This window comes from Schistocerca nitens, chromosome 7, assembly GCF_023898315.1.
Source record: "Schistocerca nitens isolate TAMUIC-IGC-003100 chromosome 7, iqSchNite1.1, whole genome shotgun sequence".
NCBI lineage: Eukaryota > Metazoa > Arthropoda > Insecta > Orthoptera > Acrididae > Schistocerca > Schistocerca nitens.
The window spans coordinates 240,343,009-240,367,972 of record NC_064620.1 but is presented as its reverse complement, the minus strand read 5'-3'; the positions used below and the strand labels follow the sequence as shown (position 1 = coordinate 240,367,972).

The following is a 24,964-nucleotide window of genomic DNA, read 5'->3' as shown; positions in this document are numbered from 1 at the left end:
CAAGGTCGCCTTGTCTCACAGAACCTGAATTTTTTCTGGGGGTTTGTGAAGGAGACCATCTACGTCCCCCCTGTTACAAAACCTCTGGGTGAACTGCGGTGCCGCACTCCATCTGTAGTGAGTGCAGTTAACTCCAGACATGCTCACAAAATTGTGGAACGAATCTTAACTGTTCGTGTGAAACTTTGTCATGCGTCCATTGGAAGACACTTGAAACATGGTGAGAGGTAAATGCATACTTTGGTCGGAATTGTAAAAAGTACTCCAATGTTTTATGTATTTGAATGTTAAAGATATGCCTTGTAAAATCTGATGCTTTGGAAAAGAGAGACTTCGTAGGCCTTCGCTTGTTGAATGTCCTGAATTGTGAAATAATACGGATCTTTTTGAAGATCTTGATGCCAGTGTGCACGACCCTACATCGTATTTCGAGCTCGCATATGGCGACATAGCGAGAGAGAAACTTATCTAGAAACAACTGCATGGCTCCAGAAAGCATGCGCGATAGAGAGGAAATCAGGTCGCCTTTTCCGCGCGTGGTTCCTCATAGAAAGTGAACAAGGGCCAGGAGGCGCTGTTAGTGACATGCGTTAGCTAGCGTACCCCGCTGCCTGCTTTTATCTAAGGTACACGCGTGGTTAATACTACTATCTTCGCAGATGTGTGACTTCCGACCGGTACAATCCATTACGCTATGCTGTACAGGAGGAGCTCGTCAAGGAAAGTGACAAGAGGTCGGCACGGCTGAGAAAAATGCTACCCGCACCGCATGTCAAAGTTCTTTATCGGCATCCGCAAGTTTTTGGATATTGTGAAGCACTTTTGACCGTTCGTTACGCTTGAGTTTTAACTGCAGGCTCGCGAAATTTTCGTCTGCTGAAGTCAAACCTCGTAATCTACATTTTATACACTGAGAACGAGGTTATCCCAGTTTTAAGACAACGTAGTCTGTCGTATTCCTCGTTCTTTCTCAAAGTTATAACTTACTCTCGTAATTACTATATCAGACGTTGTGAAATTTTCTGCAGAGTATTTCCTCAACATTGTAAGACAGAAGAAGTCGTGTAACAATTTGTCATAAATCATCCATACTTTGAAAAGTTAGTCACACAGGTCCTACTTTGTTTATCAAAGTACGTTAATTGGCCATAATGTTAAATAATTTTAACGTGCTGCTCGCCCCGGTGTGTTAAGTTTGCGTAATCTACTTGTAAATGTGTTTGACAGAATTGGAAGTAGATTAACTGACTTAATGTTGTTGTTGTTGACTTCAGTCCGAAGACTGGTTTGATGCAGCTCACCATGCCACTCTTTCCTGTGCCAGCTCTGCATCTCCAAATAATTACTGCAACCTACATCGTTTTAAATCTGCTTACTGTGTATTCATTTCTTGGCCTCCCTCGACGATTTTTACCTCCACACTTCCTTTCAATATTAAATTTGTGATCTCTTGATGACTCAGCTGGTCGCATTATTGACGCTGTCCTTCAACTTTTAATCACAAAATTATTATTACTATTATTGCGCATATCTGCGTCGGCGCACTTTTTATGGGCACAGTCATTGTTGCTACGTATTTTCGCTAGCATTAATCGTGAATCTCTCGCCCAGCGCGAAGTCGCAACTGACTTGAAAAAAGCATAGGTGACTTCTGTATATAAGAACGGTAAAAGAACGGACCAGCAAAATTACAGACCAATATCCTTAACATATGTTTGCTGCAGAATTCTTGAACATATTCTCAGTTCGTATTCAGTAAATTTCCGTGGGAGAGAGATGCTACTGTCCACAAATCAGCAGGGATTTAAAAGGAATCGCTCTTGCGAAACTCAACTTTCTCATTTCTCACATGATATCCTGCGAACTGAGGATGAATGGCAACAGGCAGGTTCCATATTCCTAGATTTTCGAAAAGCGTTTGGCACAGTGCTACGCTGCATACTGTTAACGAAAATCCAGGCGTACGGAATAAACAGTGGTTTTGCACAACTGCACGGACTACCCTAGCACAACATTTCAAACACCATTTCTGACTATGTTTAATAGCAATGTGCAAGACATTTTTGTGCCGGTTTGTGATGTTGACGAAGCTTGGATCCATCATTACCGGAGCCAACGAGATATATGGGTTCTGCAACGAATGTGTGACGTCAGTCTAGTCGGGTTGTCCACCACACTTCGCCAAAGCCCGGCTCCGTGGAGGGCCGTGGGAAACCAATATTTAATTGAATAAATACCCACTAGACGTGTTAATTTTGTCGTATGCTGTCATTCAGTGTAACGGAGCGAGATTTGGTAACCACTTCAGTACATGGTCAGTTACCCTATTTAAATTTATGTCGACAATTCCCGTTATAACGAGAACAACCAGATGTTTCAAACTGAAAGAGACGTCCAGAAAATACATTTTTGAGAATATAGTAGAGGACAGAATTAAATTCGAAACTCTAATTGACAGTTATCGATATACAAATAAATAATCAGTAGAAGTAAAAGCACGTGGAAATACGAACGTAGAAGAATCGTTTTTACTCTTCCTTCAATATTACTACAGCTCCCCATTTTTTCTTTCCTCTTTGGTGCCACCCATTTCTTTTCTTCGCACTCTTAAAATTTTTTATCGTGGAAATATTTCCACTTTATGATTTTCTCCCAATGTTTTGTTCCTGTTCTCAGTTTCTTGCTTATCTATAGCGATTTTTTTTCTGTCGTAGAGCACTTTTCCGGCTCAGTGGGGAATACTTCAGTTTTTCAAAATTTCGTGTAACTTTTCTCGTCAGCTTGCTAGTGCCACCTTCATTGCATAATTCAGTTATTTGCTGTAATTGATCTTCATAGTTAATTGTTGAAGGTTATTTTATTTTCTTTAAAACAGTTTTTAAAATACTCTGCTGTGGTAACCATATGTTTGTATCTCATGTACTTACAGAGGGTGGCAAAAATAAGGAAACACGGCGAGATCCGTGATGATTTAATATAAATGCAGATGCTAGGCAAGACGGCAGGTTGCGATATTCTGTTTGACCCCTAACGGCACGTCCTCAGGCTTTCGACCATGGGGAAATCGTTGGTGCTCGTATGCTGGTTGCTTCCTTGACTAGATAACGGAAGAGTCTGGTGTTTCAAGAGGCACCATATCGAAGATTTGTACCACATGCAGTAAAAATGAATAATATATAATCTGGATTTATCTCAACATACGGTCTTTGAAGAGGATTGTGACGAAAAATAAAAAGACAAGGGCTGCAGAAGTAAGTTGTAAACCTTGTCGGCACAAAAACAAATCGAAGGAGGCGCAATAAGCAGGGAATACCAGCCCGAGGTCGAATGCCTAAACCACTGATCAGTGATACAGATACGCGCAACAGGAAAACGTGGCGCTGAAGCTATAAAATCTGTACTGTGGAGCAGTGGAAGATTGTCGTGCGGTCGGATGAGTCCTGTTTCACACCGTTTCCAGCTATTGGCCGACTTTATATTTGGCGTATGCGATCCCAAGCCCACTATGAAGACCGCTTGTTACCAGGAGTGAAACGTGGCTGGGGTTCGATGATTATTTGGGCAGCCATATCGTAGCATTCAGTGGGCATTACTACCAAGAATTATGTGACCATTTTGGCTGTTCAGATCCATCCCATGGTACAATATTTTTCCCCATTGGTGATGCTGCGTTCCAAGTAGTTAGGGGCACTGCTCTCACAGATTGCGTGTCCAGGACTCGTTTTCTGAGCACGAGGATGAATTTTCGCATCTCTCTTGACCACCAAAGTCACCAGATCTCAATATTATTGAGCCTTTGCGGTCTAGTTTGGAGTAAAGGGTGCATGATCCCTATCCACCCCCATCATCGTTAACTGGAGTTGCCCCTGTTTTGTCGGAAGAATGACATTAAGATCCTTTGAAAACCATACAGGACCTGTGTTTATCTATTCCAAGACGACTAGAAGCTGTTTTGAATGCCAACGGTTTTCCTACACAGTAACAGGCATGGTAATGAGTTGTGTTTTTGTCCTCCCCTGTAATTCTGCTTGTTACCTGACAATAATCTCAATAAAACATGCGCTTTCCTCAATTTTAATCATAATCCATTTTGTATGCTAAATGTGACATTACAAACGCCAGGCCGTCTTGGAAGTCCAAAAACAGTTTCGCTATCAAATGGTTAATTAAGTCGTCAAGGAATAGTGTTCGCCTGCCGTGGTGGCCGTGCGGTTCTAGGCACTTCAGTCCAGAACCGCCTGACTGCTAAGGTCGCAGGTTCGAATCCTGCCTCGGGCATAGATGTGTGTGATGTCCTTAGGTTAGTTAGGTTTAAGTAGTTCTAAGTTCTAGGGGACTGATGACGTCAGATGTTGAGTCCCATAGTGCTCAGAGCCATTTGAATAGTGTTCACCTCTTTTCCTCAATTAATAATATGCGTCTGACATGTTCCAGTCATCTGTCTTTAGTTTTGCTGTCTATATGTTATCGTTTCCAGAGTTACACTACACATACAAACAGCAAAAATAAAAACAGCTGACTGGAATATGTCTAACATAAATTATTAGTAATTACAGATGAACGCTCAAGAATCACGTTTGGAAAAACGTATCACACCAAAAATTAGTTTCACGAATTAATGAGATTCTTCTGCCAAGAAACAAGCATCTTTTCCTGCAGTACCACGTATTACTTTGCGAAATGGCTGAAGCGGGAAGTCGTAGAAGTATTGCAGGATGTTCTGCATGATTAATGCGAGTACTTTCAGAGCCATCGCTTTATACCGCCAATTGGAAGGGAAAAAAAGAATGGCGCTTTCATTAAAATGGCGAACGTTGCAGGGGCGGCAGCGCAGCTGCTGAATATTAATGAAATTTCTCGGCGTATTGTCCACTGTGTGTTGTCCACCGTTGTTCTGCATTAGGCCTACAAGTACGCGGCTTTGCTTAATAAACACAAAATGTTGACCATGGAAATTTAATTTCCTGCGCTAACATTTTCTCCTAAACGTACGCAGCTGGTAATTATTTGTAAGAGTGTGTTTTTCTGTCGTGCCTTTTATAAACTTACTGCTTAGTCTTAATTGCGATACCATCGATAGTGATTTACTGAGAAGGAGTACACCGAGAGTAGTCAGAAACGGATTGACTAAGGAAGCTGCCGAAGCCTTGGCTTAGGGCTCCTTTTCTCGTTAGCGAAGTTGTCCTCCCGTAGATTTCCATCACCGCGTTCGCTGTTCTCATTCTAGATAGTTGCCAGAACGTGTTTCGCTCGGTAGGTTAAGGAATAGATTTGAACACGATGCGTAAGGAGGAGGCTGAAGTTAACTGTGAACAGAACAGTGTAACTTCCTGCCGTTGTAGTTGCGGAAATGGATCTTGTCACGGTTTCGCTGCCGTTCCCCTCGTGACCATGTGTGTGTCGGAAACATTACGCTACAAACCACCTTTATATCCGGTATCGTCTGACCTGCGATTGGCCATCAGCACGTTATGCAATTCGCCAAAAGCTTCTCCATAGCGTCTTAGATTTACATCTAAATGTATACCACGCAAGCCACCTTTGGTTTTGGGCGAAGAGTACTTTGTGTACCACTGTCACCCCCACCCCACCCCTTTTCTCCTGTTCGAGTCACGAATGACTCGCGGGAAGAAAGATTGTTGGTAAGCCTCCGTGCGAGCTCGAATCTCTCTGATTTACCTTCATGGTTTTTCGCGGAACATACTTAGGAGGAACAATGTACTGCGAGTCTCCTCTAGGAACTTACCGGTCTCGGATTTTTAGCTACAAACCACACCGTGATGCAGAACGACCGGCTTGCACCGTATGTCCCAATCGTTGTCTGAGCATATCTGTGATGCTTTTCGGGCTTATTGAATGAACGTGTGACGAAACGTCCTGCTCTTGTTTGTATATACCCTATTTCCTGTATCCATTCTAATTGGTACTGATCCGAGACTGACGAGCAATATTACAGTATTGGGCGAATGAGACTTTTGTAAGCCACCTCCTTTGTAGGTGGACTGCACCCAGAGGATTTTTCGAAATGGTCTCAGTTTTACAGCCGGCCGGAGTGGTCGAGCGGTTCTAGGCGCTTCAGTCTGGAACGGCGCGACTGCTACGGTCGCAGATTCGAATCCTGCCTCGGTCATGAATGTGTGTGATGTCCTTAGGTTAGTTAGGTTTAAGTAGTTCTAAGTTCTAGGGGACAGATGACCTCAGAAGTTAAGTCCCGTAGTGCTCAGAGCCATTTGAACCACTTTTTTCAGTTTGACATCGGCCTTGCCAGTTTTATGTGGCCGTTCCACTTCAAATAGCTCCTTACGCATACTCCCATATACGCAACCAATGTGACTGCTTCCAGCGATTGTTCTGCAAGCAATCACGTGTCTTTTCGCCAATTTATGCACACTATGGTACTTTTTTTCTGGCGAGGTTCACTTACCAATCCCTGCACAAACAGAATTTTCTTCCTACGGCTTCCCGTATGACTATAATTTTCTGTCTACAACAGAATCATCCACGAGAAACCTCATGGAACTAAGTTATTTCAGTGAATGAGGTCAAGACTATGATCCAGTTATATGAGGCCGATTACAATGGAAACTTAAGAGCCAACAATGTCAGATGCCTTACGTAATTCAGGGCGACGCATAATTATGTGATGTACAAAGTAATATTAGTGCCGTAAGTCATTTGAAGCCTGCTGGCTGTCTTGAGGGCTAAGGGAAAGATGTCCTTCTTCCGAAGGTTGATTTAAACACCGCAGGGTTTTACTAAGTATAGTCATTATGATGATGGTGAGTCTAGCCTTCCACCAACCTTTGAATTGGCTTAACTCTTACTGTTGTAGGACGACCTACAGTTTGACGTGGACACCACACGTAAGTACAGTTTGGCGTTTTCACATATGCAGTTCTTTGACGGAGGTGAAAGCAGTGGTGAGAAACAGAAAAGAAACTTAAGGCGGATTGAGAATCGACTTCCAGACCTTTGGTTTGGGTTTCTCATCTAACTTTAACCCACTCAGTCGCCTAACCACATTTTTAGGCACATATACAGTAATGTTAAATACGTCTATTTGTTTAAGGGTATTGCAGTGAAAGATCGTAACCGATGGATGAAATTACTTAAGTAGATGTCGGGCTGAAAGGAGGACTCTCCTGCCAGGTTGAGTGAATCCTACTTTCAGCAGATTTGTTGGTTGAATTGTTCGTTTCGAGGCGTGTACGTTACTAATACTCGTTCAGGTTCTTCGGCTTTGTTAATGACATTTTTTGTCCGGTGTAAAGAAATAAATTTTAAAATAAACCACTGTAGATTGCTTTCAGGATGTATCTTTGTGCAAGGTGACCCAGAAAAGCGGGAACATTTCCAATAAAACTAGAAGTGATGAAAGAAAGAAATTGCATTCATAGTAATTGAAACCTTACAACTTTACCATTTACGAAACATTGATGGCATTTATCATTTTTTTAAAAAAATATGTCCTTTAGATGGCGTCCTCCTGTACGAATACATTCGTGAAATCTGCTATTGAGAGTCCTCATTGACCGCTGCAACAGCTCAGAGAAGATACTGTGAATTGCAACCCGAATTCTCTGTTTTAGTTGTGCCTACGTGATCGTAATTGGTCGAGTCGTGTAGACTTTGCTCTTGACGCAGGACCCCAAGAAAAAAATCACAAACGGAGAAATCTAGCGATCTATAGGCCAGGGAATGTTACCGAATCGTGACATCACACGGTTGCCAGACAGTTCTCGCACGTATGCCATTGATTGCTGTGCTGTCTGCTGTCTATTTACTTTTCTCTCGCAAACGTTAATAGGAGAGCCTATCAGAGCAAGCCTACACTAAATATACACTCCTGGAAATTGAAATAAGAACACCGTGAATTCATTGTCCCAGGAAGGGGAAACTTTATTGACACATTCCTGGGGTCAGATACATCACATGATCACACTGACAGAACCACAGGCACATAGACACAGGCAACAGAGCATGCACAATGTCGGCACTAGTACAGTGTATATCCACCTTTCGCAGCAATGCAGGCTGCTATTCTCCCATGGAGACGATCGTAGAGATGCTGGATGTAGTCCTGTGGAACGGCTTGCCATGCCATTTCCACCTGGCGCTTCAGTTGGACCAGCGTTCGTGCTGGACGTGCAGACCGCGTGAGACGACGCTTCACCCAGTCCCAAACATGCTCAATGGGGGACAGATCCGGAGATCTTGCTGGCCAGGGTAGTTGACTTACACCTTCTAGAGCACGTTGGGTGGCACGGGATACATGCGGACGTGCATTGTCCTGTTGGAACAGCAAGTTCCCTTGCCGGTCTAGGAATGGTAGAGCGATGGGTTCGATGACGGTTTGGATGTACCGTGCACTATTCAGTGTCCCCTCGACGATCACCAGTGGTGTACGGCCAGTGTAGGAGATCGCTCCCCACACCATGATGCCGGGTGTTGGCCCTGTGTGCCTCGGTCGTATGCAGTCCTGATTGTGGCGCTCACCTGCACGGCGCCAAACACGCATACGACCATCATTGGCACCAAGGCAGAAGCGACTCTCATCGCTGAAGACGACACGTCTCCATTCGTCCCTCCATTCACGCCTGTCGCGACACCACTGGAGGCGGGCTGCACGATGTTGGGGCGTGAGCGGAAGACGGCCTAACGGTGTGCGGGACCGTAGCCCAGCTTCATGGAGACGGTTGCGAATGGTCCTCGCCGATACCCCAGGAGCAACAGTGTCCCTAATTTGCTGGGAAGTGGCGGTGCGGTCCCCTACGGCACTGCGTAGGATCCTACGGTCTTGGCGTGCATCCGTGCGTCGCTGCGGTCCGGTCCCAGGTCGACGGGCACGTGCACCTTCCGCCGACCACTGGCGACAACATTGATGTACTGTGGAGACCTCACGCCCCACGTGTTGAGCAATTCGGCGGTACGTCCACCCGGCCTCCCGCATGCCCACTATACGCCCTCGCTCAAAGTCCGTCAACTGCACATACGGTTCACGTCCACGCTGTCGCGGCATGCTACCAGTGTTAAAGACTGCGATGGAGCTCCGTATGCCACGGCAAACTGGCTGACACTGACGGCGGCGGTGCACAAATGCTGCGCAGCTAGCGCCATTCGACGGCCAACACCGCGGTTCCTGGTGTGTCCGCTGTGCCGTGCGTGTGATCATTGCTTGTACAGCCCTCTCGCAGTGTCCGGAGCAAGTATGGTGGGTCTGACACACCGGTGTCAATGTGTTCTTTTTTCCATTTCCAGGAGTGTAGTTTAATCTTTTGCAGTGAATTTCCTGTTGTCCCCGTGCCTCACTATGGCGGTAGGTGCAATTGTGTTTGAATCAGATGAACCGTTCCCTTATTGCTCTTTCAACCATACTTGGCTCAATGTAATCCACTTAGTTATCCCGGTAATACATTAAAGTATCTTCCTTGATCCAGAATTGTCAGCCAGTTTGAAATGGTGTGCTTCTTGACGCAAGATACAATTCAGTGTTGCAGCCGTTTTGCTGCATCCACCACTCACTCTCTTTGCCGAAGTTGGTAGCAGAAACGATGTGAGGTTACCAGGTGTTGCAGTAGGTGAAAGTACAGACACCCCTACCCACAGAGCTACAGTCATTTCGCTTCTTTACCGTTCGTTGCAAGGTTCGCTTTTAGTAGCTTGTGTCTACGTGATCGTAATTTTTTTCGATAAGACCGCGTCACCAATTCTTTTTTCATAGGTGCATTGCGGTAGGTTAGTGTTCTCAGTTTGCGCTGAAACAAACTAAAACAACTTTATATGGAAATTGTGGGAGAAGCAGCATACAAAAATAAAATGGATATACCAGCTATTAATGTTTATCTCGTGGCTATATGAAGTGTCAAATGTTAGAATTTTTAAAATTATTTTTGAGTTAAATTTAAAAAAATTTTTTTATGTCTTCTCGTGATCCAATGAAATTGTAGCAAAGTGATACTAGCACACGGATATAATATAATGCCATGTACATTTCCATTGAAATTTTCTTATATTCAGCATAGTAATTTTGAATTTGAGTGTTTGATGGTGAAAAATCGCTCTGTGATTCCATTACACAAAATTTGTATGTTTAGTTGTTAAAGTGTCGTATTTTTTAAATTATTTGAAAGTTTTCCTGCGCAATTCGCCTTAGGTAACTGCTTTCATAAGCAGGTACCTCAGGTTTTTCTTTGTTTTTAAATTTCTGTCGAAATGACTTCGATTATTGTTTTTATCCATTCAGCTGCTTTAAATCTAATTCTTTATATATGTTCCTTTGTTACATCATTTTAATTACCATATCAGCTTCTTCAATTGTTCTCATTTTTCTTCCTATCATTATTTCTCCACTTGAAATCCTTGTTCATGTGATTTTTATTAATTTTATGTATTAAATTCTATTTAATTTCTCTCGTTTCATCATCCTGTTTTTTTGTATTTTCGTTTAAATCTTCATCTGCGTTATTTTGCCCATAGTGCAATAGGAATTTAGGCTGTTTGTATGTCGATTACTATCCAAAAAAACGGTTCTGAGCACTATGGGACTCAACTGCTGTGGTCATTAGTCCCCTAGAACTTAGAACTACTTAAACCTAACTAACCTAAGGACATCACACACATCCATGCCCGAGGCAGGATTCGAACCTGCGACCGTAGCAGTCGCACGGTTCCGGACTGCGCGCCTAGAACCGCGAGACCACCGCGGCCGGCTACTATCCAAAAAATACACATCTTGTAACGAAGAATACGTTTCGATACCAGTGCACAGTCAATATAGATAGATTATTTCATCTTTTGTTTTTTAATCGATAGATTGCCATGTTCAAGCATTTAAATATTATACTAGTTACATATGATTACATTCACATTGACAAAAATTCTGAGTGGAAAAAGAAGGATATAAAGAAAAAAATGAGAACGAATGAAAAAATTCTTACGATTAAAATGAAGTGAAAAAGGAATGAAAATAAAAAATTACATTTAAGCAAATAATTGAATAAAAATAATGATCAAAATCATATCGATAAAGACTTAAAAATAAAAAAATGTAAAGCACCCAACGAGATACGAATCCACAACCTTCTGCACGTGGACGCCTTACCGTATCTGTTACACCACGCAACAAGTTTGTGAAGCAATACTTTTTTTAACGCTATTAGCCGTCACGTAAAATTCCGTCACATGTACAATACATCTACCGAATTCCATTCCTTTCGGATAAGTCCTTCGTGGTTCGCCATTTTTTTTCCTTGGTGTACAATATACTTCGGAATACTTCGCGCTAGCTGTAATAGAGGATTTTCTTTACAGGTGTGATGTGGAGGCACTAATGTATTAAACACTGTTAGTGCCATCAGCGCAGGGCTAGAACCTGGATTCTAATTTTGTAAGCTCGACCTAATGATGTCGCTTATACGAGCTATGAAAGGAGAAATACTGCCAGTGCGTGTCAACAGTTACAATTTGACTTAATTGCGAATACATTTAATTTATATTCGTACACACTGTTCCAACATCAGGAAGCGCATCGTGTGCTCAGTGACGATATGATCTGTTATCATTGCAAGGCACGACACGGTGTAGAGAAACCTGCAGTCGGCTGCAGGGCAGCCCTCGAGATAGTACGACGCCAGTTTGCGACAGTACAATCAGCAAATCGGATGGCAGGCTGTCACAGACCAGCGTGTCCAGTGTTTTGTGTCGGCCGGTAGGTAATTGCTTTATGCGAGCTGAAGAGGTTTCACAAACGAGCGGATGAAACGTTTGCATTTACGGAATTGGTCCACATTTCCGTGACAAAGGCAAGAGGAAAACATTCTTTTCGTAGAGAACTGCTTGCATTTCTGACACTTTTTTTTCTCTTCAGCACGATTGTCTTTGCTTTGGCCAACGACAAGAACAGAGGAATTACAGTTGCTTTATTTATTTGCGCAGTGCTGGAGGAACGGTAAAAAAAAAAAAACCCTCCTTTATGAAGGCGCTGGTGGCGCAAGTGTACGGTATGCGGCGTACTGGCGGAGCTGAGCTGCCCTTTGTTTAAATACATCGGTGAGACGAGTCAAGCACGTTTCTACAAACGAGCGCTAGATGGCGCTAATGAGATGTGACACTTCCCTTGTTCTAAAATTTGTCATTTGTAATTGTTAAAACAGCGGCAGCTCAGAAGTTGGCGTAGTAGTTTGCTTACTGTGGGCGATTAAAGAACCAGTGCTGCGGAAAAAAAGAAGGAAATGTCTTGTGAACGTTATCGGTAGACGATTTATTACGAGTTTCGTAATGGGTGCCTCGAGTCGCTTCGCACACCATTTGGGAATCGATCACCTTCAGAAAAATGTATACAGTTGGTTTACAGAATTTCGACGTAGTCGTGCTTTCGACAGATATCAAGGTGGCAACCGAAATTGGTGGTTGTTCCTAACACTTCGATGCCGCGCGCATAGTAATTGGAGGGACATTCAGGTGCTGTGAAAGTTGTTGCCTTCCACAACTGAAAGCACACTAGCGCCAGAAAAGCCGTTCGTCACTTCAACATTTATCTTTGGTTCATGGTGATTTTAATTCTCTCTCCACTTGATTTACGAAACGGTTATTATATTTTTGCATCCCAGCCATTAGTAAAATATCATGAGACCTGGATCATCGTCAAATACACCGACGGAAAAAAAATCGCAACACCAAAGAGGAGTTGTGCAAAACAGACGAAAGTTGGTAAGTGTGTTTCTACATCTGAAAGATGACGTCTATTCCAATTTCGCGCCAGTGAAATAAGAGGATGCAAATCTGGTTTGCTTTAGATATTCGCTATAATGGTCGTGAGGGTTAATTATCTATGAGATTGGACGTGGTGACTTCTTGTTAGTCAAGAATGCCTTTAAGGTGACAAATACGCCATTATCAACACCTCACTTAGTCTGAACGAAGTCGTGTAATAGGGCTACGAGCAGCTGGATGTTCCTTCTGCGATATTTCAGAAAGACTTGACAGGAATGTAGCCACTGTACATGATTCCTGGCGGCGTTGATCACAAGAATGGACGATCGCAAGAAAACTGGACTCCGGACGGCCACGTGGCACTAGCGAGAGGGAAGGCCATAGTGTTTGGTGTATGGCTCTGGCGCATCGTACTGCATCTGCAGCAGCCGTTGGTACCACAGTGACACAACAAACTATTACAAATAGGTTACTTCAAGGATAGCTTCGAACCAGACGCTCTGTAGCGTGCATTCCACTGACCTCAAACCAAAGCTATTTGCGACTTCAGTGCTGTCAAGCGAGAGCTCATTGGAGGTCAGGGTGGAGGTCTGTTGTGTTCTCTGATGAAAGCTGGTTCTGCCTCGTCGATACCCAAGATGGCTGCGTGTAGGTTAGGAGGCCAGTTGTGGGCCTGCAACCAGCCTGGCCGCGTGGTAGATACGTTGGGCCTACGCCTGGAGTTATGGTCTGGGATACGATTTTGTATGACGGCAGAAGCACTTTGTGTTACCCCACGCACCGTGGCTGCAAATTTGTACATCAGTCTAGTGACTCGACCAGCTGTGCTGCCATTCATGAACAGTATTCCAGGGAAAGTTTTCCAAGGTCCGGTCACAGTTGCACGGGCTGTTTCAGGACCGAGCGTTGGACGAGTGACCTCAGTGTTCTGGCTCATTCGTCTAGCAACCACACTGTGAGTTCACGAGTATTGCGCTCTCATTTAAATATATGACCGAAAGTGTCAGCCTATAGGAATTGTGAAACGAACCCTGTCATCGAGGACCGTATGCCACAAAGGGCGCAGATTCACCACGAGATGGGGAAATTCACAAGCGTCTGTTGTCTGTTGAGACCAAAGCGCTGTAGTGTGTGAGTGAGACAGACGAGAACCTACGTCATAGAGAAACCCAGTAGAATCTGTTTGAGGCGGAGGAGACGTAGCAGTGTTAAACATGGCGAACCTAAGATCGGCCACAAAGGGAAACATTTATGAAAACTATTTAATTCTGTAGTAATGCAAGAATGAAGCCACAGTAATTTTAACCTGCCATCCTCCATAAATTTTTATGGTGATCTCAATAAAACTTGAATATTGATCATATCTATAATAGGTTAGGATTTACTGTTAAAGTGAAATCAACAAGTTTTGTAAACAAAGACCTGAATGCCAAAATCTGAACGCTTTGGTCAATCTTAACGATCGACATTTCATATAGAAGCGCATCGTTACATTGCCAAACGCTGTAAATATCAACTCTGTAACTTTATTTGTCTAAAAGATATAGTAAATTGAAATTATCAGTATATTCAGTTAAGCATCAGATCATCATTTCCTCCACACGAAATATATTGAACGATGACAGCATGACACCTCATTGAATCAATAGGTAATAGAGTATTTGTTGTAAATTTTAGTGCATAATAGATACTTTTTTCTTTATTTATTTATCAAAAAGCACGTTGGTGTAAGGCTACTGACCGTGACATTCAAAGTTAAGAAGGAAATAGTATTGGTTTTATGTAAAAGATTTTAACTTTTATTATGTAATGGGTATTACTGTTACTTTATTTAGAACGTGAAAGTGGTTAAGCTTTGATTATTTAAGTATGTTAAAATGTAAAATAATGTTGAATAAGCTGTAGCCAATCAGATGGACGGCTTCAGAAAAGAAAACTGCGCTAGTCAGTCGAGTGAAGATGTTAGGCACGCGGGGAACGCTGTCGGGGACGGGCAGACACCAAAGAGTATAGTTCGGCTGGAGACACCAAAGGGACAGTTCGGATTGAGACACGAAAGCGGACAGTCGGTCTTTAGGCAGCTAGGAAGTGAAACGACTTACAAAATTTCGCGTTGTGTGGTATCGCGAGACTCTGAGCGGTGAGCAGCCGCGCGCTAGTGTGAACTCTTAACTTTGCGCATAGTTAACGAGGTGGAGTATCGAACTGGTATTTCGCGATGAGATTGTGAATGATCGAACTGTGTCAAATGGATGTGCGCTCGAGGGCAATAGTAACTCTAAATAGACCACTTTCGCTATTAGTTTGCTTTCTTTATAAACATTGTTCTAACCAAATCGCAATTTTGTGGCCTACGTCATTTATGGGTCGTTAATTTAGTTCCCGATATTATTTTTATTACTGTTAGGAAATGAAATGAGCGTATGGCATCGGTGGACGTTCTCCATTCGGGGAAGTTCGAACGCCAAGTGCAAGTCTTATTTCAGTCGACGCCGCATTGGGCGACTGGCCAGCCGGTGATGAGAATGAAATGATAATGAGGACAGCACAACACCCAGTCGCAGAGCGGGGAAAATCTCCAACCCGGCCGGGCAGGCCGTCCTCTGGTGGCCGAGCGGTTCTAGGCGCTTCAGTCTGGAACCGCACGGCCGCTGCGGTGACAGGTTCGAATGCTGCCTCGGGCATGGATGTGTGTGATGTCCTTACGTTAGTTAGGTTTAAGTAGTTCTAAGTTCTAGGGGACTGATGACCTCAGCAAGTCCCATAGTGCTCAGAGCCATTTGAACCAACCCGGCCGGGAATCGAACCCGGATCCGCTTGCATGGGAGGCGAGGACGTTACCACTCAGCTAAGCAGGAGGACATTACTGTTGTTATATGTTGTGTTCACTTTGTATTTCACAAACTTGCCACCAGCCAGACAATTTAACCAATGGGTCGCAAGTGTCTATTTAGGGCGTGTAATGCGACAAGTGCGGTTCAGCCCCTAGACGAGTTTGAGCTAAGACATTTCGACGAAGAGGAAGCGCATTTGAGCCCGAACATCTTTGGGGTGTTAGCTCGCAACACAGAACCGAGGCTTGTCCGCATTCCTGTTGTTCCTTGTAGTGACTTGGAATTGGTGGTTTGTGTTTGTGAAAGTTGTAAATATGTTCGCTAATTTTGGTAATAGTGTATTAGGACTTATTAGTAATTGGTTTAGACGAAAAAGAAAATGAAGCGAGGCAAAAAAGGACGAAATATGTGAATCCACAGTTCCTGGGAAACAAGACCAGTACACAGATAGTTTAGAATATTATTTCCTCCGCTCATGGATGATGAGACAAAGCTTTATGAATATTTTAAGGCTACTCAGTACATCTTCTGTCAACTGTTAAACAAACTAGAACCAAAAGCGGGAAAAAGCGACACATTTTGGAGACTATAAATTTCACCCGAAAAGTGCCTGGCAGTTTTCTATACACAAAACAGTTTTATACAGTTGCACAGCCTACAGAACGGTTCTACCATCGCGTCGTCGGTCACGTGAAAAATTAAACAGAACAAATTCCTCCCGGCACACTGTGGCTCACTGATGATCCTCGCGTATGGCCAGACCAGGTCTGGATCGCTGCATGTGTGCCCGGCACCCTTATGGTAGCTGATGCGGTATGTTAATGTATATTCTGCATACCATCGTAGTTTTCTATTTTTTACGCATTCATAAACTGGTATATTTAGAAGTGTATTTAACAAAGCTTCACTCGTTATTACGTAGAAATATAACGTCTTTTAGCAATTCATCAATCTTCTGCTGTTTACAGTTTATTACTTGTTCTTAAAAGAGACGGTATCTTAGGAACATATCTTAGGAAATGGCTGTAAATTACAAGAAAATCGTAACTAAATATATCTGTAATGTGTTTCTCAAAGTTTTTCCGTGAATATTTCATCATTTTTCGGACGTGCGTCAGGAATGTTATTAATTCTTGTTCCGATAGTTCCCCAACAACCTTTCACCCACTCTCAAAGTGAGTCGCTTATAAGATTTTTAAATTAATTTAGACAGTGATTGCAATTTTGCAAGCGAATCATCTTGAGAATGACTCAAAGGCTGTCAGCCGAAATATCCGATCAAGGGTTAATAATACCGTAATGTTATGTTTTACACCTCTTGTTCTTTACTGTAGCACAGAGGCATGTTTAGGCATGTGGGAGACTGCAGTACATTCTATTTAATTTGAACATTTAGCTGTGAAAAAAGACCTGTTCCCGGTAGATACTGCATCATTTGACTGAAGAAGAAAAATAGGCTCGTGTTAACTGGCGTAACGAAATACTCAAAAAATTCTGCCGAAGAAATGCAAAATCCTCGTACCGGCGGACTAAGATGGAATATATTCCACAAACTAAGCAGCCATCAGTTGTTTGGTTGGCCAAGATGATCAGTACTGAATGAAAGTGGTTCGTTCGCGAAGCAGTTCTGTGAAAATGATAGCTCGTTGCTATGGTTACACCAGACATATCGTGATCATTGCTTTAGTTAGAGAGTCGAGGAACAATTAAAGCTGAGTGGTAAACAACAATTTATTTTCAACAAGCCGGCGACGAAGTCAGGAAAAACAACCATAAACAACGCATCATTCATCATGGCGACACCCACCTGTTGCAAAGCACACCAAACAGTTTGTTGTTTGACACGGAAAAATTCTGGAGTCAAGTCTCGTTGTTCGTGTTTACCTGCTCTGTCTCCCAGAGACATTTTTCTGTTCCCTAATGTCAAACTAACAAAATGCATCGGCACTGTTTCTGAGATAGAAATATCAGCACTTTAAAAATGTACCTGTACAGAGAGAATTATTGTGAGACTCGCTGGCGACTGCAGGCAGGGAACACCGAGGCGTGTCGAAGGTGTTGCCTGCTCACAGGCGCATAGAAATCTGTCAAGGGTTGTCTATGTATAGGTACGCAAGCGTGCTGAAAAGTATTGTCTCCGAATTTATGTGAAAACTCTTAAAGCATTTAACAAACATTATTAACAAAAAAATGGTTCAAATGGCTCTGAGCACTATGGAACTTAACTTCTAAGGTCATCAGTCCCCTAGAACTTAGAACTACTTAAACCTAACTAACCTAAGGACATCACACACATCCATGCCCGAGGCAGGATTCGAACCTGCGACCGTAGCGGTCGCGCGGTTCCAGACTGTAGCTCCTAGAACCGCTCGGCCACCCCGGCCAGCTCATTATTAACATTCTACATCTTTACTCTTCGTGTCTACATATGTGCGCCCCTCTGCCATTAGGCGGCTCCGCATTGTGGAGTATAACATGCCAGTTTGTAACATAACTATGTCGGTGCATAAGAAACACCGTGATGTAATCGAGTTGAGTATTCGAAGAGTTCCACATTTGGCGCATCCTCTCCTTCCAAATGACAGTGCCAGACTACACGAGAGCGCTGCGATATCTGAAAAAATCCGGCCCCTTGGGACTGTCATTGATGGTCCTCCTGACAGTCCCGATTTGGCCCCATCCGATTTTTCTGTTTCGAAAACTTAAAGAACACCTTCAAGGACTTCAGTTTGGTAGTCATGAAGTGGTGCAAGCAGATTTGCGGTTGTAACTCCGTCAACCAAGTCAGGCATTCTACAGTGATTGTATCAACAAACTGGTCTCTCATTAAGAGTAATGTGTTTGTCGCCAGGATGACTATGTTGAGAAATAAGTATGTAGGCTTGAGAATAAATTGTAGAATGTTTATAAAATTTGACGTATTTAAAAAGCTTGAAGAGTATTCACATAAAAGACTCGGAAGCATTGCTTTCCAGCACGCCATCGTACATTTTTAAACTGCTCAACAGAATTGTACGCGTGGCAGCGAGGGTCTTATAGGGACTCTTTGCCGTCTTATTTCTGCATGTGCCAATGTCCCCTCTCACCCGATCACGCCACAGGAGGGCGCGAAGCTGGAAAGGTGGAAAAGCGTAAGCACCGTTTGCTGCTTCGGATCACTCTAGTTTCGTCGAATGGTGTTAAGCGGTCCGGGGCTGGTCCACACCGTATACCAAAGCAAAAACTGCAGTCGCTCTACATAACAGGGGGGTCAGATCACATTCAGTGGGGGTGCAGTCCTAATAGTTGAATCTTTCTGTTGCACATAGTACAAAAAAATGTTTTCGACCGCGAGATGTGTGTAGATGAACGCCCCAAGAATGTTCTCATTGACGTTTTTTACGCCACCTCCTGAGGCCATTTCGCGTCGATTCTGAGCACCAGTGTGTCTGAAGTGTTTTCCTCGGTCATTCATTGGAAAACCGCGTGATTTCAGCGCTGGGCGTCGCGGTTCTTACCTCCATCGCAGAGGGGCCACAATATATGAGGTGTGAGAAAGAAGGAGGGGGGGGGGGGGACTTTTTCACCGTGTGACACGTCCGCGGTGGCGTCGGACAGAATTGTGATGAAATTTGGTGCCAGTGTGACATCATTAGGACACCTTACACATCACATGAGTTTCTGAGCCCCGGCCCTTTTTTTCGCTTGTGCTGAACACCGTGCAGGTTGATCCGTCGCCGAGCCCGAGGGTGACATCGCAGGGCGCCACGCTTTTGCACCGTTACACAAGAAGTTTGGAGGCAACTTTGAGCCAAATTACAAACTTACGCGTCTCAATGTGGGAAAATGACGGTTTCAAAAATTGCCTTTTAATTCTTTTGCGCAGTGTGTTTTCTCTACTTCGACCTTCATCATTTATTTTACTGGCCAAATACATCTACCACTTTTAGTTTCTGCCTTTTTTTATCTAATTCCCTTAGCAGCGTCAGATTTAATTCGACTTCATTCCATTACCCTTGTCTTACTTGTATTGACATTCATGTTATCTCTTTTTCAAGGTAGTATCCATTCCTTTCACTTGTTATTTCAAATCCTTTGCTGTCACTGACAGAATTAAAATATCATCGGCAGACCGTAAAGTTTTTATTTCCTCTCCCTGAACTTTAATTCCCTTTCGAAATTTCTCCTTGACATATCGGTTGCGTTCTTTAATTAAGTTACGTGATTAATAGGTGTATTACATTGTACTTCTATTTGTATTTCTGGAGTTACGTTGCTAGCTGATGAGGAATTCCACCATCTTTAACAAAAATCTGTTTCTAACGTATGTTTTCAATAGAACACTAACACCATATGCAAGAACTCAGATGAAAAGACACACCTTAGGTATTGCAAGTGCCACAGTTTTGGATACATCAGCGCACATATTTTAAAGTAGTCTTCTTACATCCAGACCTCCAGATGTGAGACATTCAGATCGGTACCAAACGTTGTATGTTTATAGAGTATCGACGAAAACACCGGTTTAGTCCGTGCTATGTGCTGTCGTCTAGTAGAACATGCGTAAACAGTAGTTCAGAGTAACATCAGAGCTACGGAGCACATGAAAGGCGTTTTTAGATCTCGATCGGTGAGTTGGTAAAGCGGGAGGTCGTCGTACCAAAGGTCCCGCGTTCAAACCCCACTGATGACGATTTGTTTTAACTGTTTACGCGTGAAACTGTTATATGGAAGAACATTTTCCTGATATATAAAAGTACTTTTCGAAGTTCGTAGCAATTTTCTCTTGGTAGTCTGCTTTCGTTACGTTAGTTGAAAGTAGCAAAACTGCAGAGTACATTTATATAGACAGGTGTGGTGTTCTGTGCGACACAACAGACACAACTCGTGATGTAGCAGCTGGTGCATTTGTAGTTTCACAGAATAAATGCCGGCCGCGGTGGTCTAGCGGTTCTAGGCGCTCAGTCCGGAACCGCGCGACTGCTACGGTCGCAGGTTCGAATCCTGCCTCGGGCATGGATGTGTGTGATGTCCTTACGTTAGTTAGGTTTAAGTAATTCTAAGTTCTAGGGGACTGATGACCACAGATGTTAAGTCCCATAGCGCTCAGAGCCATTTGAACCATTTGAACAGAATAAACAATAGGAACAGTAGGATAAAGAAACAATTACATCATATGAGCGGAAGTATTAATGGTCTCATATAACATTTTCACACACAATTCTGAAAAAAAGTCATCATTGGGATATGAAACCATGACCCTTGGTACGACGATCTAAGGCTCTACCAACTTCCCCACGCAAGCTATACGTATTAGTTACTCACAGTTATGCTTTTCCTGTGTTCCGTAGTTCTGGCGTTACTTTTGATTAGCGTTTTCGCCCGTTCTGCTGGACGTCAGAACGTAGCACCAACTAAATCGGAGTTTTGGTTGATACTATATCTACATACAACGTTTGAACCGGAGTGAGTGTCTGACATCGGAAGGTTTGGGTGTTAGCTACTGACAGTGGAATCTACATATACTGTGAAGGGTGTTACAATAAGAGCACAGGATTTGAATTCTGTATCAAACATAGTTTTTTTTTTTTTGTAGGGAAGCAATTTAATATTTATTCACTTATAATGCAGACATTTGGGAATTCTGTGAGGAAGAAAGCATCTGGTAAATGGTTGCCATGGATTTGGTGGCTCCTGCATAACTTTGTGACGAAATCATGAATCCCAGTTTTGCGCAAATTTGTTTTTCGTTGATACAGAGTTCAATTTCAGATTTGAAAACGAGACGTAGCACGATTCTTCGCTGTGCTTGGTCATTGGAAGTTGTTGAGTCACTTGGATTTTGAATGCTTGGATAGGAAAATCATTACTAAGAATACGGAGGATAGTGGGTCTTGAAATTTTTAGTTCTCGTGCACGATGACTAATCGAGGGCCCTGCGCTTTTGGCCACTTTGTAGCGAACTGCCGCGATTTTTGTCAGTGAGAGACCGTTGCACTCGTGTTGTGTGTTTTACATCAACAAATGATCCAGTACTTGAAAATTTTTCGATTATTCTTTTCACGGTTAATGAATTTGGAACATTTTTCTGCCAGAAACTGGACGCACTTTACGAGTCTAGCGACCAGACTTTTGACAGTAATGATTAACAATGACACAATGTTGTATCGTGTAGCGCTGTATCTTTACTTTCATCTATATGTCTCATAACGAGCTATGACAGTTATCAACGTGTCGAATCGTGACAATTAAAATGCCGCTATCCTGCGCTCTACCTTGTGGCAAAAATGAGAGTGGATACTGGACTCTGCTCCCGTGTTTGGTGAGTTTGGGAGCTGAGCTTCTTGCCGTAGTTTCAGCGTTCCAGGATAATCCCGGCTGACCAGCCAGCCGCGTCCCGTTATACCGCGACCGCCTTGCCGCCACCCTGCTGGAACCTGTTCTGCCCTCCTCTCTTCTCTTCCGTTCGGCTGTGCTGTGTTCTCCCTGGTCCACGCCGCCCACACCTCCCAGTTTCAATCTCCTTTATGGCGCCACCCGTCTTTTAGCGGGAGCTGCTCAAAGTTTGCACCCCGCGAGAAACTTAGAGCTGTTTGTTTCCCCACGGTCACTGTGCATTATACATTCCTCCCTGTTGAGCTGGCAAAGTGAAAGTGGATGGATCATTTGCTACCCTGCTGTTCAGGTATCGTAGTTCCGATGTGTGTGTGTGTGTGTGTGTGTGTGTGTGTGTGTGTGTGTGTTGGTCCAGCATAATCGATGATTTGTCGTACAGCCTGGAGTAGCACTGCGCTGCTGTGTTACTTTTCGTTACCATTTCTGAGTTTGTTATTGGTACAGCCTGCTCTGTTGTATGTACCGATGACATCACCTTGCTGTCACTTAAACGTTTGCAGGTTACTGTTTTGTGCTGAAACAGAGTTCGAACCCGGAACCTAATTCTGATCCTGCCCCCCCCCCCCCCCCTAAAACGAACAGACAGTCATCAATTAAGTATCAGTTTGAACAAAGCCAGCACATGTTGTGGATGATAACTAATAGCAAGAGTACCCAGAGCCACTTGTCAAATCTATTACTTTCGCCGATCACCACGTCACTAAAATTAGTTGCTCATTCCAAAGCTCAGAGCCTTGGCATGTGTTTTTTCACACGGTGATAGAGATTTTTCTTCAAACATGTGCCTGCCTGCCATGTGCTTAACCTCGCAGACTAGACACTTCACAGCTTTACATCACGTTTCAAAGCCGCAACGAAGGCGAATGAAACTGAAGAAGCCACTAAAGTTGGGCGTCGTGTCTGATATCGTTTCGCGAAACAAAATCATCATTTGCGTTACCCATTAGTTACGGAGTTTAACCATTCCATTATGGTTTAAGTGCTATATATTCTACCGCTGGGAAAATTTTACACAGTAGAACATTAGTAGCGGGAGTGAAATTTGTCACTTTTTGTACTTAGTAAAATAAAAAGAAGAAACTAGGAAAAGTGGGCGATAAAAATATCTACGGTGGTGACTGAAAATGTTCAGTGCGAAATTAAGAAATGCTATGTTACTCGTCCATAGAGTATGTACAAAATGTTATCTCACGTGTTATTTTCATAAAAAGAGAGAAAGAATGAAAAATTAATGCTTGTGTACAATCATGTTATTGCAGGTAAGTCAAGCTGACGAAGTGCTTGTATGCTATGTACAGTGATTTTTTTTCTTTTGTATGTACCTAACAAGGTAACTATGTTAGAAAATGTAACTTTTAGTCCTATTGCTTCACTGGTCTCCGCCCCCCCCCCCCCCCTTTCTCTCTCTCTCTCTCTCTCTCTCTCTCTCTCTCTCTCTCACACACACACACACACACACACACACACACACACACACAAATTTCTATAGGTTGGCTGATTAATGCTTGCGCTGTTGTTGAAATTATTAGTAGTTAATCGCTGTGTAAAAAAAGTTGTTTTCTCCTTTCTGTTGTCATGAGGGATTCCCTGTTACTCTTGACATAGCTCAGAAGCTGCTCTCTGGCCGTACTTTCTTGCGGCGCGCGGTCGCTCAAGGCCGCGCCGCTGGCACAGTAGATAGTACAGTCAGAGTAGCTTCATATGGCTCGCAGAGTCGCTCATTGTCAGTCAGACCAGGGTCGCGTTACGTCACACGGTCAGCCGCGCTGATGCGACGTATCGGTGGGCTGTGCTGTGCTCTGCTATGTTTACGAGATCGTTAGCTGTCTCCGCATTAGCTGCAATCTTCCAGCTGGCTGGTCGTCTCGATATTGTGGTTGCTAATTTCGGAGCACTGTAGGCAAAAGGCACTTTCTCTGGATTGTCACTCAGTTGGCTTACACACACACACACACACACACACACACACACACACACGAACACGTGGGGGCAATGGTCTATATGACTCGAAACTCTTGAGACTGCGAAGGCCGTATGCGGGCGGATGATTGCAGAGAGACGGTGTTCACAGAGACCAGTGGGCCCCTCTCTGTGTGACTGGAAAAGTCATTGTTAGTCCAGGCTCACTGACTGAGAAGCCGCGAACGAGGTGAAAACATGAAAACAAGTAGCAGCCTGCTTCACCATCGTCAAATCACTCAGTACCAACTAATGAATGAGTGAAATACAGGAGGACGAAATTCGTAGAAAGAGGAGTTATAAAGCTTTAACTACCACTAAAGTTACAATAATATATAAAAAAGACATATGTAATTAATTTTTCGTTTGTTTGCAGGTACACACGTGCAGTCCTACATATTGAAATCCTCGCGTCACAGTCTATCACACACAGTACTGACACACACTGCTGTGAAAATTGCCGTCTGACAATTGAAACGACGCTAGCGCCCCTACGTGCGAGAAAGTCAGCCGTAAGATTAATACTTGTTTTTAATTATTTTTCTACTTAATTAACGGAATAGTTATTACATTTTTGGGTTCCAAGTATTAGTAAATGATCAAGACACGAATAATCATCGTTGAAGTAAAAACAACCGAATGTCACTGATTCAGTGACATTAACGACTTATTTATGAAGAAATACTTTCGAATGTGCGTATAACTGCATCTTACTCCGCTGAAAGCAAGAGGATATACACACACACATTTCATGAGTGACAAGCATATATTTCTGTTGTTCACAGTTCTTATTATGATTTGCAATTTCGTTGAAACGTTGCTATTTAGTAGGGGAAGGCTAATGATTCGCACGATCTAACACTTCACTCGATTTTCTAATACACAAATATTTTTGTGAATATTAGCTTTGCTACAGGAGCGAATGTGTTGAAGATTCTTGTGTTTTATGGGTCAGATGTAGCAATAATTGTGGAATTGGTTTCTTCTGTGTTGGAGAAATTGTTTAATTGCTTTTGATGTTTTGTTGTTTACATCTACATACATACATCGCAAGGGAGAAAGGCTGTCTATATGCATTCGTATGA

At 43.2% G+C, this 24,964-nt stretch overlaps 1 protein-coding gene across 1 annotated transcript in view; it reads left to right on the top strand.

Moving 5' to 3' along the window:
* The window catches only part of LOC126195040 (AT-rich interactive domain-containing protein 5B-like), a 329,224-nt gene extending 304,891 nt beyond the window's left edge, over positions 1–24,333 (top strand). The window contains exon 3 of the mRNA XM_049933482.1: positions 24,256–24,333. Coding sequence (XP_049789439.1) covers positions 24,256–24,282 — 27 coding nt within the window. The 3' untranslated portion in view covers positions 24,283–24,333. The remainder of the gene's footprint in view (positions 1–24,255) is intronic.
* The last annotated feature ends 631 nt before the right edge of the window (positions 24,334–24,964 follow it).